This window comes from Manis javanica, chromosome 15, assembly GCF_040802235.1.
Source record: "Manis javanica isolate MJ-LG chromosome 15, MJ_LKY, whole genome shotgun sequence".
Classification (NCBI taxonomy): Eukaryota; Metazoa; Chordata; class Mammalia; order Pholidota; family Manidae; genus Manis; species Manis javanica.
This window is the reverse complement of record NC_133170.1, coordinates 30066734-30085011: the sequence shown is the minus strand read 5'-3', so window position 1 is coordinate 30085011 and position 18278 is coordinate 30066734. Positions and strand designations below refer to the sequence as shown.

General features: G+C 36.1%; 1 protein-coding gene across 4 annotated transcripts in view; it reads left to right on the top strand.

Moving 5' to 3' along the window:
* KDM5A (lysine demethylase 5A) overlaps nucleotides 1-18278 on the top strand; it is a 123535-nt gene that overhangs the window by 22448 nt on the left and 82809 nt on the right. For 2 of the 4 annotated variants that reach the window (XM_017663603.3, XM_017663602.3), the window contains exons 8-11: nucleotides 536-694; nucleotides 1782-1901; nucleotides 2607-2765; nucleotides 17766-17947. In XM_017663603.3, the coding sequence (XP_017519092.2) occupies nucleotides 536-694; nucleotides 1782-1901; nucleotides 2607-2765; nucleotides 17766-17947 (620 nt within the window). The remainder of the gene's footprint in view (nucleotides 1-535; nucleotides 695-1781; nucleotides 1902-2606; nucleotides 2766-17765; nucleotides 17948-18278) is intronic. The other 2 variants (XM_073222821.1, XM_073222822.1) reach the window with 2 other exon arrangements.

The following is an 18278-nucleotide window of genomic DNA, read 5'->3' as shown; positions in this document are numbered from 1 at the left end:
TTTTTTTTTTATCTTGCTGTATCTTAGTATGCCTTTTAGTGAGTTCATTTGATTACAAGACTTGGTGGTGAATCTAGTTGCAGCTTTGGTTTATATAATGTTAACCTTGCCTTGTCACATATACATAGATTGTTTCCCTAAGTTACCTACCTCGTAAGTAACTAAGTGAGACTATGAATATGAATCTGTAAATCCTTGCACTGCTCATTATTCATTCTTTACCAAAGAATATTTGTATTTAAGAAGGATAATGTGGTGTATTTTATTTATAGAAACTGACTTTCAAGTGCCCTAGATTTGTAGTCTTTCTTTATTCTAATAACTTGATATGCTTTTATTAACTGGCTCGTAGAAGCTCTGAGGAAATTAGCAAGTTTCATAAAAAGCTATTTATGTACAATTGTTTAAAATAAAAATGATTTAAGTTATATTTGCTTTTTAGTGTACATACTTTGTTTCATTTAAGGAGTTCTGCCAAACATTTAACATAACTTATTACAGAAAGTAGACTTTTGTTTTGTTTGTTTTCTAACAGGTTGATCTCTATGTTTGTATGTTTTGTGGTCGGGGAAATAATGAAGATAAATTGCTTCTGTGTGATGGATGTGATGACAGCTATCATACATTTTGTTTGATTCCTCCACTACCTGATGTCCCCAAAGGAGACTGGAGGTGTCCTAAATGTGTTGCTGAGGTACAAGCCTAGCCTTTATGGATCCTTTTTTTAACTAACAACAGTAACACACACATATACTCATATAGTAAACATTCCCAAAAGCTTCTTTGTGCTTCAAATGTTAAAGATCATATTGAATGGAATGTAACAATTGTATTGTGGCAGCTTTCATTTTAAGGGGTGTTTTTTGGACAAGTTGGTTAGGTACTTATGTTTATTTCTGGGGATGAGTGAGACTTTTGCTTGGAATATTCATATTCCTGGAAAGCAATACAAATGAAGAAAGACTAGATTGTTTTTCCCTTTTTAATTGAAAAGAAGTAAAAATCAGACATGAAGCTTTCCAACTTAGGATTTGTGCATTGAGTTTTTATGCTGCCAAATAAACCGATGGTATCAACTTGTTTAAATTTTGACTTGACTGTATGTACTAAATTATTATTGAAGGATTATAATGATGTCATTGTTATAATGCCTACCCTGTTTATTTATTTTAACAATGTGATAGGACATTAAAAAGAAGGGGTTGGCTGGGTGTATCTAGATAGATGTATTCAAAGGTCTAATGGCCTTTGAATTAGTATTTATTCTAAAGGTTAGATGATTCAGAAGCAGTTCTACTCCAAGTATTTTTGTTAAGATATTGGTTATGGTGATTGATAGAAAAAAAACTTGTTCTTTAGTTAGGTATCTTAGCACTCCAGTGGATATCCCTTACTTTTCCTTCCTCCATGAACTCTTTCTCCACAGTGAAGAATGATAGGTGTCCTGGGCTTGATTCCAAGTCAGTGGTCTTCCAGGTCACTTCCAAACACTTCCAAGTCAGTGTTTGTCTTGGTGCCAGGCTTGTCTTAGACTCCAGAGTCTAAAGCTTTGGAAAGTCATACTAGCACCTTCCTACTGAAAGGCTGTGAAAATGCAGTTGATGTTCTAGAACATTATTTCCTGGTTCCATATTGCAAGGAATCCGTGCTTATTTTGCTGTTTAGGTTTAGATTTGCTTCACCAAGGGAAATGATCAAAGAAGTCAGTACCTGAGAGCCTTAAGACTTTTGTTCAGTACAGTTTCAGTGAGTTAATATTAGATCTGTTTTTTCTTCCTAAGGAATGTAATAAACCTCGAGAAGCCTTTGGATTTGAACAAGCTGTACGGGAGTATACACTTCAGAGCTTTGGAGAGATGGCAGATAATTTTAAGTCTGATTATTTCAATATGCCAGTCCATGTGAGTATGTGTCCTTTAGGTCAGTTTGGGGAAGCATGAGGAGTTATCTTGAGTCCAAAGCCTTTAGCGTACTTTTTACTTTCATTAGTTTATAGAAAATAAGACAGCATGAAAAGATAATACAACACAAAATGTAATGATTAGGAGTCCGACATGTGTTTCTTTTCTTTTACTCTCTAATGTGACAGTGTACACTTCTCTGTTGAGGAATCTGCTTTGATCCTCAAATTGTTTGTTAGCCCTCTCTGAATAATCCTTTTCAGAAAAGCTTGAGTATGTAGTAGTTGTTTCTTTGTTTAGTTATTTCTAATAAGAGGTTTGCTTATTTTCCTCAGGGATCTTGGTTTTTTAAATATTCTTACTAAAAAAAATTTGCCAAAGCAACTAAAATTCAGCCTTGATTTTTGTATTTTCCCTTTTCCTCTTTGGTGGTCCCTGGGTCATGGTTTATCCTTCTTAGTTGGGAGGCAGTTTTCAGAAAAAGGCAGTTCAAGTTCATTATGTTTTTTTCTGAACATCTTAGTTGCCTTTAGCTTTTCTTTATACTCAGTGGAAAAAGCTAGGACCCTAATCTTTCCAGCTTTGGGAAATGAGAAGGTTTTCTATTTTCTCATGGGTTTGTGTTCATTTGCTCTGTGTATTATGTTTTAGTGGGGTATTGTTATAGTGAGTTGGTAACCGATAATCTTTGTTTTCCCTGCGTAGATGGTTCCCACAGAATTAGTAGAAAAGGAATTCTGGCGGCTGGTGAGCAGCATTGAAGAAGACGTTATTGTAGAGTATGGAGCTGATATCTCCTCAAAAGACTTCGGAAGTGGATTTCCTGTAAAGGATGGTCGTAGAAAGATGCTCCCAGAAGAAGAGGTGCAGAGCAGATAGTAGTATCCAAATTTCTGCTTACCCCCAAGCTGACTTGGGCTTTGTATAGTAGAAAACCACCTTCTCTAATTTATTTAAAATATTAAGTATGTAGGATTTGGACAATATAAATCTTCAGTTTTAAAGACATTCAGAATACCTTTAAAAATTATTTACCATTGTATTTTAAAACCACTTTAATTTAAAAGTTTAACACCAGTTGAAAAATTTTACCTAGCTCTTTCTCTTTGAAAGTCTAAATGATGATACAAGTTTTTTTAAAAAGTTGCATTTCACTGATATGTCCAGAATTAAATTTCCTTCAACACCTGAGCAGTTTTAAAATAGCATTTAAACTGTAACATACAGTGAAGTTGTGTTACAAGACCGTATTTCATGACTTCTGTGTATAAAGCTGAATTAAGATGATCAGTTCTTTTTCTCTTTAGTTTGGTCCTTGTCACATTGTTCCCTCTACAATTGTCAGTGATTAAGAGTTTTATCTCTCATTTAAAGAGTTATGTGTGGTTAAAAAAAAAAGAGGTTACATAGTGCAGAAGAATGTAAAATTAAAATTATAGTCACTCCTGCTCTCTCAAGATTACTATTTGCATGATACATCTTTTTCTGTTCCTTTATTTTGAAGCTGTTTGTATCTTAGAATCTGAAGTGTCTCTCTTATAGGCAACATATGATTGGATCTTGCTTTTTTATTTAGTCTTATGGTTGGGTTGCCTTTTGATTGCAGTTTTTAGTCCGTGTGCATTAATGTAATTATTGATATGGTTGCTTTATGCCTGCCATTTTGCTATTTTCTATGTCTTATGTCTTTTGTTACTCTGTATCTCTTTTTTGGCCTTCCTTGGTGTTAAACAGATATTGTTCATATTACCATTTTAATTCCTCTGGATTTTTTTTGGGGGGGGTCTATATATTTTTTAGTTACTTAGTGGTTCTAAAAATTACATATCTTTGTTTCTTGTTGACAGTGTACATCCTTAACTTATCACAGTCTACTTCTTGTTAATAGTGATTTAATTCTGGTAAATATAGCAACTTTGAAATAGTGTCTCTTCATTTCCTTTTCTCTCTTGTTTATCTACATATTGTGTAAGTACAGTAATGGCAGTAATAATTATTGATTTAAACTGTCTTGTGCATATATTGTTTTAATTTAAGAGAAGAAAGTACACATAGACTTTCTTTTACCATTTTTTTTTTTATCATTCCTGGTGCTTTCATTCATTCCTGTGGATCCAAGTTACCATTGGTGTCATTTTCTTATTTGTTATGCTGGTCTGTTAGCAATGAATTCTTTCAGTCTTTGCTTATCTGGGAATATCTTTATTTAGCTTTTCAGTTTTGCAAGAGTGAATGTTCTCCAAAGTTATTTTTCTGCCTTTAGTTGATTTCTAGTGCCTTGAAAGGGTTGATAGTTTGGTCCAGATTTGTCTTTGTTTTCTGTGGAGGGGAATCACCCAATTTTCACATTATCACCAGTGGGAGTCCTTTATAATTAAATGTCTCCCTCCTAAATGTCCAGTCTGACAAAGCAAGACCGTATTTCATCCTTTAGTTTATCCTTTCAGATGTCATGTATCTATACGATCAGCTATAATACATCATGCATACAGAATTACATGTTCTTTTTTATCTACCAACACAGCTCTATACCTGACACTTTTTGTTGAGTTCCTTCATGCCCTGTCCAGTCCACCATAATTCTTATAGCATTATCTACCCAGTTGATTCATGGTTCCATATCTTTGTTATGCCAACCATCCATTCAGAAATATCCGAGTGCTTAATATATGCTGAATGAAGTTTTCATTTTGTTTTCTTTATGATCAAAGATTATAAGTGCCTTTTTTTATTATTATTAAGGTATCACTGATATACAATCTTATGAAGGTTTCACATGAGCAACATTGTGGTTATTATTCACCCATATTATCAAGTCCCCCCTGCCGCACACCCCATTGCATTCACTGTCCATCAGTGTAGTAAGAGGCTATAGATTCACAACTTACCTTCTCTGTGCTATACTGCCTTCCCTGTGATCACCCTACATTTTGTGTGCTAATCATAATACCCCTTAATCCCCCTTTCCCTCCCTCATCAACCACCTTCTCTACCCGCTTCCCTTTGGTAACTGCTAATTCCTTCTAGGCGTCTGTGAGTCTGCTGCTCTTTTGTTCCTTCAGCTTTGCTTTGTTGTTATTCTCCACAAAGGAGTGAAATCATGTGGGACTTGTCTTTCTCTGCCTGGCTTATTTCACTGAGCATAATACCCTCTAGCTCCATCCATGTTGTTGAGGATAGTAGGATTTGTTTTCTTTTTATGGCTGAATAATACTCCATTGTGTATATGTACCACATCTTTATCCATTCATCTACTGATGGACACTTAGGTTGCTTCCATTCTGGGCTACTGTAAATAGTGCTGCAATAAACATAGGGGTGCATATGTCTTTGAATCTGATAAGTTTTCTTTGGGTGAATTCTTGGGTCAAATAGTATTTCTATTTTTAATTTTTTGAGGAACGTCTATATTGCTTTCCACAACGGTTAAACTAATGTACATTCCCACCAGCAGTGTGGGAGGGTTCCCTTTTCTCCACATCTTCGCCAGATTTGTTGTTGTTTGTCTTTGGGATGTTGGCCATCCTAACTGGTGTGAGGTGGTATCTCATTGTGGTTTTAATTTGCATTACCCTGATGATTAGTGATGTGGAGCATCTGTTGGCCATCTGTATTTCTTTGAAGAAGTGTCTGTTCAGATCCTCCATCCACTTTTAATCAGTTTATTTGCTTTTTGGGTGTTAAGGCATGTGAGTTCTTTATATATTTTGGATGTTAACCCCTTATCTGACATGTCATTTATGAATATATTCTCCCATACTGTAGAATGCCTTTTTGTTTTACTGATGGCGTCCTTTGCTGTACAGAAGCTTTTTGGTTTGATTTAGTCCCATTTGTTCATTTTTGTTTTTGTTTCCCTTTCCCGAGGAGAAGTGTTCAGGAGAAAGTTGCTCATGCTTGTATTCAAGAGATGTTTGCCTGTATTTTCTTCCTTGAGTTTTATGGTTTCATGACTTACATTCAGGTCTTTGACCATTTCGAGTTTACTTTGGTGTATGGAGTTAGACAGTAATCCAGTTTCATTCTCTTACATGTAGCTGTCCAGTTTTCCTGACAAAATTTGTTGAAGAGGCTGTCCTTTTTCCATTGTATATCTATGGTTCCTTTATCATATATTAATTGGCCATATATGTGTGGGTGTTCTCTATTCTGTTCCATTGATCTATGGATCTGTTCTTGTGCCAGTACCAAATTATCTTGATTACTGTGGATTCGTAGTAGAGCTTGAAGTTGGGGAGTGTAATCCTTCCAGCTTTATTCTTCCTTCTCAGGATTGCTTTGGCGATTTGGGGTCTTTTGTGGTTCCATATGCATTTTAGAACTATTTGTTCCAGTTCCGTTGAAGAATGCTCTTGGTATTTTGATAGGGATTGCATTGAATCTGTAGATTGCTTTAGGCAGGATGGCCATTTTGACATTATTCATTCTTCTTACCCATGAGCATAGGATGTATTTCCATTTATTGGTGTTCTCTTTGATTTCTCTCAAGATTGCCTTGTAGTTTTCAGGGTATAGGTCTTCAATTCCTTGGTTAGGTTTATTCCTAGTTGTTTTATTCTTTTTGATGCAATTGTGAATGAATTGTTTTCCTGGTTTCTTTTTCTGCTAGTTCATTGTTAGTATATAGGAATGCCAAAGATTTGTGTATTAATTTTGTGTCCAGCACCTTTGCTGAATTCAGATATTAGTTCTAGTAGTTTGGGGATAGATTCATTAGGGTTTTCTATTTACAATATCATGTCATCTATAAACAGTGATAGTTTAACTTGTTCCTTGCCGATCCGGATGCCTTTTATTTCAGTGTGTTGTCTGATTGCCATGGCTAGAACCTCCAGTACTATGTTGAATAAAAGTGGGGAGAGTGTGCCTTCCTTGTCTTGTTCCCAATCTTAAAGGAAAATTTTTCAGCTTTTCACTGATAGGTATGATGTTGGTGTGAGTTTGGCATATATAGCCTTTATTCTGTTGAGGTACTTGCCCTCTTAACACATTTTTCTTGAGTTTTTTTATCATGAATGGATGTTGAATTTTGTCAAATGCTTTTTCATCATCTATGGAGATGATCATGTGGTTTTTGTCCTTTTTGTTGATGTGGGGATGATAATGATGATGGATTTTCTAATATTGCACCATCCTTGCATCCCTGGAATAAATCCTACCTGATCATGATGCATGATCTTTTTGATGTATTTTTTAATTCGGTTTGCTAATATTTTGTTGAGTATTTTTGCATCTATGTTCATCTGGGATATTGGTCTGTAATTTTCTTTTTTTGTAGTGTCTTTGCCTGGTTTTGGTATTAGCGTGATGCTGGTCTCATAGAATGAGTTTGGAAATATTCCCTCCTCTTCTGCTTTTTGGAAAACTTTAAGGAGGATGAGTATTAGGTCTTCACTAAATGTTTGATGAAATTCAGCGGTGAAGCCATCTGGTCCAGGGCTTATGTTCTTAGGTAGTCTTTTGATTACCAATTCAGTTTTGTTGCTGGTAATTGGTCTATTCAGATTTTCTGTTTCTTTCTGGGTCAGCCTTGGAAGGTTGTATTTTTCTAGAAAGTTGTTCATTTCTTCTAGGTTATCCTAGCATATAATTGTTCATAGTATTCTCTAATAATTCTTTGTATTTCTGTGGTGTCCATAGTGATTTTTCCATTCTCATTCCTGATTCTGTTTATGTGTGTAGACTCTCTTTTTTTCTTGATAAGTCTGGCTAGGGGTTTATCTATTTTGTTTATTTTCTCAAAGAACCAGATGTTGATTTCATTAATTTTTCCTATTGTTTTATTCTTCTCAGTTTTATTTATTTCTGCTTTGCTCTTTATTATGTCCCTCCTCCTGCTGACGTTGGGCCTCATTTGTTCTTGTTTTTCCAGGTTCAATAATTATGAATTTAAACTATTCATTTGGGATTGTTCTTCCTTCTTTAAATAGGCCTGGATTGCTATATACTTTCCTCTTAGAACTGCCTTTGCTGTGTCCCACAGAAGTTGCGAAATTGAGCTGTTGTTTTCATTTGTTTCCATATATTGCTTGATCTCTGTTTTAAGTTGGTCATTGATCCATTGATTATTTAGGAGCATGTTGTTAAGCCTCCGTGTGTTTGTGAGCCTTTTTGTTTTCTTTCTAGTTTTATACCTTTGTGATCTGAGAAGTTGGTTGGTACAATTTCAGTCTTTTTGAATTTGCTGAGGCTTGTTTCATGGACTAGTATGTGGTTTATTCTGGAAAATGTTCCATGGGCACTTCAGAAGAATGTGTATCCTGCTGCGTTTGGGTGGAGTGTTCTGTAGATTTGTTAGGTCCATCTGTTCTGATGTGTTGTACAGTGCCTCTTCTTACTTATTCTGTGTCTGGTTGATCTGTCCTTTGTAGTGAGTGGTGTGTTGAAGTCTCCTAAAATGAATGCATTGCTTTCAATTTCCCCCTTTTATTTTGTATTTGTTTCTCATATGTAGGTGCTCCTGTTTTGGGTACATAAGATATTTATGATAGTTATATCCTCTTGTTGGACTGACCCCTTTATCATTATGTAATGTCCTTGTCTGTCTTTTGTTAACTTTCTTTGTTCTGAAGTGCCTTTGTCTGATACAAGTGCTGCAACTACTGCTTTTTTCTCCCCGTTAGTTGCATGAAATATCCTTTCCTATCCCTTCACTTTTAGTCTGTGTATGTCTTTGGGTTTAAAGTGAGTCTCTTATAGGCAGCATATAGATGGGTCTTGTGTTTTTATCTGTTCTGTTACTCTGTGTCTTATGATTGGTGCATTCAGTCCATTTACATTTAGGTTGATAATCAATAGAAAGATACTTACTGCCATTGCAGGCTTGTGATTTATGGTTACCAAATGTTCAAGGACCATTTTTTTACTAACAGTCTAACTTACCCACTTTGTATACTATTGGCATAATCTTAAGGTTAGTTTTCTTTTTTCCTCCTTTTTCTTCCTCCATTCTTTATGTACTAGGTATCATATACTGTACTCTTTGTCTATCCCTTGACTGACTTCAGGGATAGTTGATTGATTTAATTTTGCATTTGCTTAGTAAGTAATTGGTCTACTTCCTTAACTGTTGTTTTATTTTCTTTGGTGATAGCTATTTAGCCTTAGAAACACTTCCATCTACAGTAGTCCCTCTGAAATACACTGTAGAGACAGTTTGTGGGAGGTAAATTATCTCAACTTCTGCTTATCTGAAAATAGTTTAATCTCTCCTTCCATTTTAAATGATAATCTTCCTGGGTAGAGTATTCTTGGTTTGGGTCCCTTCTGTTTCTTTGCATTAAATATATCATGCCACTCCCTTCTGGTCTGTAAGGTTTCTATTGAGAAGTCTGATGATAGCCTAATAGATTTTCCTTTGTATGTGATCTCTGTCTGCTTTTAATACTCTGTCCTTATCCTTGATCTTTGCCATTTTAATTATATGTCTTGGTGTTGTCTTTCTTAGGTCCCTTGTGTTGGGAGATCTGTTCACTTCACTGCCCTGTGAAACTATCTCCTTCCCCAGATTTGGGAAGTTTTCAGCAATTATTTTCTCAGAGACTTTCTATCATTTTTTCTCTGTTTTCTTCTTCTGATATCCTTATAATGCAAATATTGTTCTGTTTGGATTGGTCGCAGAGTTGACTCATAGTTCTTTCATTTCTAGAGATCCTTTTTTCTCTCTTGGCCTCAGCTTCTTTGTGTTCCTGTTCTCTGATTTTCTATTCCATTTACCATCTCCTCTATCCCTTCTAATCTGCTTTTACATCCCTCCATTGTATGTTTCATTTCAGATACTGTATTTTTCAAGAAGATTGGTGATTTCAGTTTCAATTGGCCCTCTTTCTGGTGTTTGAAGGATTTTGATTTGCACAAAGTTCTTTTGCCATTTCATATTTATAATGAATAATATGAATAATAACTGTTTAGGTGGCACCCTCTAATGCCCAGAAGCTCTACTCTCTGGATCTGTCCAGCACCGTGAGTTATAGTGGGGTTGCAGGCAAGCAGCACGGGTGCCTGCCAGGAGGAAAGAGCTCTGTCCTGCTCCCTGCCCGCCTCCACTGTCAGGGCAAGTAGGCCGAGTGGGCAGGGACAACTTTCTGCGTTAAGTCCTTTTAGCTATTGTAGGTGTAGCTGCCCTCTGGCTGGCGTGGTTCAATGTTGGGAGCTGCAGGTTTTTGAACTAGTGCTGTCCCAGGAGGAATGAGCAGCAGGCTGCGTATCACAGTGGGGGGTCTTTGTGCTGTGTTGCAAGTCAGGGGTGTCCTGAAAGTTCCCAGCCTGGTGGGCTGAGTATGTCAGATGATTTGTCCACCCGTCCTTTCTCCTGAGCAGCAATCTCAGTGTAATCCTTGCCCCTTTAGCAACCATCTCACAGTTGGGAAGTCTTTCAAAGTGCCTGTCTTTTGTTCCACATAGCCCTTTGTGGGTACCTGTTCTCCACATGCCACTGAAATCTGTCTCTGAGTATTCTGCCTGTCTTTTCTTTCCAACCTTCAATCTCTGGAGCACCATGTAATGTGGGTTCGTGCTCCTGGAGCAGATCTCCAGTGTTTAGCAGTCCTGGGCTTCCACTCCATCTCTACTGTGTTTCTAGCTTGCGTTCGGGGAGGGCTTGGGTTCCGCTGGATTGTGGCTTTACTACTTTATCCTTTTCTGTGACTTCTCTTTTCACCAGATGTAAGCCATCTGTTGTATTCTTTCTTGTGATCGCTGTTTCAGGATTAGTTGTATTTGCTGTATTTTCATGTTATAAGTGTTTTCCAGAGGAGGTTTCTGCCTCACTTCTCACGCCTCCATCTTTTTCCCCTCTCCAAAGGATGTAAGTGTCTTTTGGCTTTCTTCTTATTTTAGTCTTCTTACTGTTTTTTTCCTCCAGTGATTGTAGAGCACAGGTTAGCATATTCAGATTAGGATAATACTGATTAGAGAGTAGACATTGGATTTTACCAAAGGAGAAACAATTACAGTGGATGGAGAACCCAGATTATTTATAGATTTTTTTTTCTATGCTGGAATGAATATGTGTTCAGTATCACTGAATCAAACCTGCTTTTGTATAAACCATACCGTTCCATTGGCAAATGGTAGGCAGTTACCTGATTATTAGGAAAAGACCTCACTTTAAATCGCCTTTCTTTTTCTGAATTTGATTCCATTATGAGTTTTCAAGTTGTTCTTGAACAGACATTTATATCTTCGAATCTTAGAGGTAATGTCACTTACCTCTAAGGCATTTTTAAAGATTATTTTAAGTGTGTAAGTAATATAATGTAACTTCTAAATGATTGAATTTTGTATGAATATCCATTTATTTCTACCTTTGCTCTATTCATCTTGTAAGAATGTGGAGAAATGCAGGCTTTATGTTCATGAAGAAGTGGCTCATGTTTATGTCCAAGAGATTTTTGCCTGTATTTTTTTCTAAGACTTGTTTGGTTTCGTGACTTACATTCAGGTCTTTGATCCATTTCGAATTTACTTTTCTGTATGGGGTTAGACAATGATCCAGTTTCATTCTCTTACATGTAGCTGTCCAGTTTTGCCAACACCAACTGTTGAAGAGGCTGTCATTTCCCCACTGTATGTCCATGGCTCCTTTATCATGTATTAATTGACCCAACATATATGGTCTGGAGTCTCTATTCTGTTCCACTGGTCTGTGGCTCTATTCTTGTGCCAGTACCAAATTGTCTTGATTACTGTGGCTTTGTAGTAGAGCTTGAAGTCGGGGAGCGAGATCCCCCCTACTTTATACTTCCTTCTCAGGATTGGAAATACAGGCTTTAAAGACACCAACCATAGTATGAAGAGACAGGTGATATAACCTTTTTTTGCTAGACTGGATCATGGATTTGCTATTTATTTTCTGAGCAATAATATTTTACTCAGGATTCTGTTTTTGTGTAACAAAATGGAATAAGAGGATGTATTTACACAGAAAGATTTTAAGGCCTATTAGACAATGTGTATAAAACCTTCAGACTTCATATATCAGTTTGTTACTCCTCTTTGAAAGCTACTTTGTTAGAATAGTAGATAACTACTAGCTTTTCACCAGAGCTTATATATTTATGTTGAACTTGTGTATGATTTACCCTCTTGGTATCTGATAGCACATTTCTCTGGTATCATAATTTAGTGGAAAAGTGCTTTTCAAAGTTATATTGGCCTTATGAATACAATATGCTCTACAAACAGGGCTTCTGATAAATAAAGATAGGCATAGAATGTGGTGTCTTGGAAACTTTTTACTTCTGTCCTTGCTCTGTATTAAATCATTGACTAAATCGTGTTAATTTGTTTTTCATTATTTTTTAGAGGATTGTACTCTGTCTTTCTTGCCTAGGTCCTATCACATCATATTGGGATGATTCCATCTCACATAATGACCACTCATGTTGGAGGTCCCCAAGATCATCTCTAGGCTCAGTGGTATTCTAGGACTTATGGCTTTGATTTATTGCAGTGAGAAGATACTAAGCAAAATTAGCAAAGGGAAAAGATGAATGGTTGAAGTCCAGAGAAAACCAGGTGCAGGCTTCCAAGAATCCTCTCCCAGCAGAGTCTCATAGTATGCATTTAGTTACTTCAGTATTGAATTGTCAGCATATGAGAGGTGTTGCCTGTTACGAAAGTGCATTAGACTCAGTACCCATGGTTGCTATTGGGGGCTGATGACATAGGTACTCTGTGCCTAACATAACCAAAATTCCAGTCTCTCAAAAGAAAAGTCAAGTATGTATAAACCACATTGTGCAGCATTTTAGGCACTTGAGCCACCCTATATCAGTGTAGGGACTTGTTTAACATGCAGGTTTTCTGATGCCAAGACTTTTTTTAAGCAGGTCTTTTGAAGGATAGCAGTTTTTAGGCCTGCTATGTTGTTTTTTGCTTGCTTTTCTCTATAGTCTTGCTCATATACATTGTTTCACTTAAAATTTTAAGATAGATGGATCTTTGGGAGTTCATTATGCAGTTCTGTCCACTTTTATTTATGTTTGGAATTTTCCATAATCAAATATTTAAAGATATTTAGGGTACTTTTTGTCATATTGTTTTATTTTTCAAAATTTGTTTTATTTCCCCTTTTGAATATAGGATAAAATCCAAGCTTCTCAGTTTCAAACTTAAGAGTAAAGATCCAATCTTCTTTTCTAGTCTTATTTCCTTATTTGACTATGACTGTTCCACTTTTCCCCTTTACCAGCCAGACCTGTCTATCATTAGCTCTTCAAATATTTCTATTCTTCCAAGCTCTACTCAGGTTCTTTGTTTTCTATAAATATTTCTGAAAATGATACAAATACATCATGATTGCTATTTTGTTGTCCTCTGAAGAACTATGGAATTTACTCCTTTATCTGTGTTTGGAGTGTAACATATATTGCCTTATTTTGAAAGTTTTTATATGTAGGCTTTGTCTCTTCTCCAAGATTTATTTATTTTTTTCAGTCAGCTGACCAACCAACAGAAAATTGTTACCGAGTAGTATTTTTTGAAAGCCTTGAGGGTAGGAATCATGTCTCTACTTATTTTTAGAATCCCTAGATAAACCTATTTTGGACTTTGTAATTCTGTGCTCTGTGACTTCAATTTTAATAGAAACATAGTTGGCATAATACTACTTTAATGTACAACATAGCAATTTGACATTATACTATGACAAATACAGTTACCATCTGTCACCAAAGTTACTACAGTATTATCGACTATAATCCCTATGCTGTACCTATCATCTTCATGACTTATTTTTAATTGAAATTTTGTCTTTCTTAATAACCCTTCACCTACCCATGTATTTGCTCTGACAGCCACTAGTTCTCTGTATTTGTTTTTTTTTGATATCTTTAATGTACAATTACTTGAACAGCATTATGGTTACTAGACTCCCCCTATTATCAAGTCCCCCCAATGTACTCCATTACAGTCACTGTCCATTAGCATAGTAAGGTGCTATAGAATCATTACTTGTCTTCTCTGTATATACTGCCTTTCCCGTGTCCCCCCGCTACATTATGTATGCTAATCATAATGCCCCTTTTTTCCCTTATCTCTCCCTTCCCACCCATCCTCCCCAGTCCCTTTCCCTTTGGTAACTGGTAGTCCATTCTTGGGTTCTGTGAGTCTGCTGCCGTTTTGTTCCTTCATTTTTTTCCTTTGTTGTTATACTCCACAGATGAGTGAAATCATTTGGTACTTGTCTTTCTCTGCCTGGCTTATTTCACTGAGCATAATACCCTCTAGCTCCATCCATGTTGTTGCAAATGGTAGGATTTGTTTTCTTCTTACAGCTGAATAATATTCCATTGTGTATATATACCACTTCTTCTTTATCCATTCATCTACTGATAAACAGTTAGGTTGCTTCCATGTTTTGGCTATTGTAAATAGTGCTACAATAAACATAGGGGTGCATATGTCTTTTTCAGCCTGGGCTGCTGCATTCTTAAGATGAATTCCTAGGAGTGGAATTCCTGGGTCAAATGGTATTTCTATTTTGAGTTTTTTGAGGAACCTCCATACTGCTTTCCACATGGTTGAACTAGTTTACATTCCCACCAGCATTGTAGGAGGGTTCCCCTTTCTCCACATCCTGGCCAACATTTGTTGTTGTCTGTCTTTTGGATGGTGGCCATCCTAACTGGTGTGAGGTGATATCTCATTGTGGTTTTAATTTGCATTTCTCTGATGATTAGCAATGTGGAGCATCTTTTCATGTGCCTGTTGGCCATCTGAATTTCTTCTTTGGAGAAGTGTCTGTTCAGCTCCTCTGCCCATTTTTTCATTGGCTTATTTGCTTTTGTTTGTTGAGGTGTGTGAGCTCCTTATATAATTTGAATGTCAACCCTAATCGGATATGTCATTTATGAATATATTCTCCCATACTGTAGGATGTCTTTTTGTTGTAGTGATGGTGTTCTTCGCTGTATGGAAGCTTTTTAGTTTGATATAGTCCCACTTGTTCATTTTTGCTTTTGTTTCCCTTGCCTGGGGAGATATGTTCATGAAGAAGTTGCTCATGTTTATGTCCAAGAGATTTTTGCCTGTATTGTTTTCTAAGAGTTGTTTGGTTTCATGACTTACATTCAGGTGTTTGATCCATTTTGAGTTTACTTTTGTGTATGGAGTTAGACAGTAATCCAGTTTTGTTCTCTTACATGTAGCTGTCCAGTTTTGCCAACACCAGCTGTTGAAGAGGCTATTGTTTCCCTATTGTATATCCATGGCTCCTTTATCATTTATTAATTGACCATATATGCTTGGGTTAATATCTGCACTCTCTGTTTTGTTCCACTTGTCTATGGGTCTGTTCTTGTGCCAGTACCAAATTGTCTTGATTACTGTGGCTTTGTAGTAGAGCTTGAAGTCAGGGAGCATAATTCCCCCTTCTTTATTCTTCCTTCTCAGGATTGCTTTGGCTATTTGGGGTCTTTGGTCATTCCATATGAATTTTAGAACTATTTGCTCTAGTTCTGTTGAAGAATGCTCTTGGTATTTTGATAGTCATTGCATTGAATCTGTAGATTGCATCAGGCAGGATGGCCATTTTGACAATATTAATTCTTCTTAGCCAAGAGCATGGGATGAATTTCCATTTCTTAGTGTCCTCTTTAATTTCTCTTAAGAGTGTCTTGTAGTTTTCAGGGTATAGGTCTTTCACTTGCTTGGTTAGGTTTATTCCTAGGTATTTAATTCTTTTTGATACAGATGTGAATGGAATTGTTTTCCTGATTTCTCTTTCTGCGATTTCATCATTAGTGTATAGGAATGCAACAGACTTCTGTATTTTAATTTTGAATCCCACAACTTTGCTGAATTCAGATATTAGATCTAGTAGTTTTGGAGTAGATTCTTTAGGATTTTTTATGTAGTTATTTCTGTGTTTTTGTTTTGTAGGATTTATATGGTATTTATCTTTATTTGTCTAACTTATTTCACTTAGCATAATACCTTCTAGGACTATCCATGTTTTTGCAAATGGCAAGATTTCGTTCATTTTTATAGCTGAGTAGTACTCCACTGTGTGTATATACCACATTTTCTTTATCCATTCACCTATTGATGGAAACCTGGGTTGCCTACATATCTTGGCTATTGTAAGTAATGCTGCAATAAACATAGTTGTGTGTGTATTACTTTAATTTAGTGTTTTTATTTTCTTTGTGTAAATATCCAGAAGTGAAACTACTGGATTGTATGGTATTTCCTTTTTTAGTTTTTTAAACCTCCGTACTGTTTTCTGTAGTAGCTGTACCAATTTGCTTTCCAACCACAGATGAGAAAGGTTTCCTTTACTTCTTCACCAACTCTTTATTTCTTGTCTTTTTGATACCGTTCGGACATTTATGTGGTGATACTCCTTGTGGTTTTGATTTGCATTTCCCTGATGCTGTTGAGTTTCTTTTTCGTGAGTCTGTTAGCCATCTGTATGTCTTCTTGGGAAAGATGTTTATTTAGTTCCTCTGTCCATTTCTTAATCAGATTATTTGCAGCAGGGGGGTGGTTTTGGGTGTTAAATTGTGTTAATGTCTTGTATTTTGTATAGTAACCCTTTATCAGACATACTTGTGAGTATCTTCTCCTATTTAGTAGATTGCCTTTTCATTTTGTTGAGGATTTCCTTTGCTGCGCAGGGCTGCTTAATTTGATTTAGTCCCACTTGTTTTTTTTGCTTTTGTTTTCCTTGCCTGCAAATGCCCTGTTTCCATTTTTCTGTGCTGCATTATGGATCATATTCTCAAATCTGTCTTCTAGCTCAGAGATTCTCTCTCCAACTTTGTCATCAGCTGTTTAATATTTTACTTTGAGGTGTTATTTTTAAACTCCATATTATAGAAAATTTCAAATGTATAAAAAGTAACATAATAATGAACTTCCCTCCTTCCGTCAATACCTGGCATCCAGGTGCAGCATTTATCACCCTTCTAGTAGAAGGCAGGTAGATTCTCTTATCTCTTTCTGCATTCAGTCTGTTGCCATGTCATATCTCATTTATCCTCTGGAAAACTAACTGCATTCTTAAAAGAATGAGAATAAAAGGCAAATTACATCTTAGAATTATTATGAAAATAATTTGACTCTGCAGAGCGCCTGAAATAGTCTTGGACTCTCTAGACCCCACTTTGGGAACTGCTTTCCGCAAGAATGTTAAGCACTTTTAAGTCTTTGCCTTGTAAGGCTTCAGGGGTGGATGTTTGAAACTTGCAGACTGATTATATCCGGTTAGAAATGTCTATGAAAAATCAGACAACAGTTTTCCTTTTTCATCCTAGCTTTGTTTCCTTCCTTTGTTTCCGGAAACTGGGAATTCTTTCTTTTGGGAACATCTGTGAAATTTTCTTTTTTATTATAATTTGTGTATTACTTCTAGATGTGCTTGTAGGGGAGAGGTTGTAGTAGTGACTTTCTACATCATGTCAGTCTGGAGTGCTGCCACAAATTTGCAATTATGTTTCTTGCTATGTTTTGTTTTCATAATATCTGGCATCATTCTACAAATACAGTGATAAACATTTTGGGAAGACACTTGGGGATAAAGTAGAAATATAATGGCAACCTTTTAATAGGAGTCTACCATGATTTTACTGATGAGCTGTGGAGGTGGGGAGAGTAGTAAAAAGTGTTGCTTATTTGCATCGGAATAAAGCAAGAGTATCTGCAACAATTAAAGGGATGTCTATGTCTAAATACCACTTATGTAAAAAGATTAAATATTTAGGTATATGTGTTACAGGTAATAGAGAGCAAAGAGCACAGGTTTTGTGGGCTAGATTATTTTAAATACTATAAAATTTTCACTTTTCTTTTTGAAGACTCCTCTGAGGTTTCATTTAGGTACTTGTTATTTCTGATATCTCATTTACATTTTTTTTATAGGAATATGCCCTTTCTGGTTGGAACTTGAATAACATGCCTGTCCTAGAGCAGTCTGTTCTTGCACATATTAATGTAGACATCTCTGGTATGAAGGTGCCCTGGCTTTATGTGGGAATGTGTTTCTCTTCTTTTTGCTGGCATATTGAAGACCACTGGAGTTATTCCATCAACTACTTGCACTGGTATGTGCGACCTTTAATAGCATACGTACTTTGTAACCTTTTTGAAGGTGTAATAATATGAGGTGATAAATTAGGGAAAATTGACTTTAAAAGTTGATTTCCTACCCCAAAGTAGGAAAATATATTGAGGAGAGAAGTGCAGAGGCCTAAGGATGCAACATCTTAAATAACTTCCCTTTTAAAACATATGCATGCAGCAGAGCCTAGAGTTTTAGAACAAATGATATTTATTTGGTATACATGAAAATTATTTTGGTTTATCTGCTGATATACAAGGTTGGATGTTTAAAGTTGATATAATTAAGATGTAACCAAACCTTCAGAATTTGAA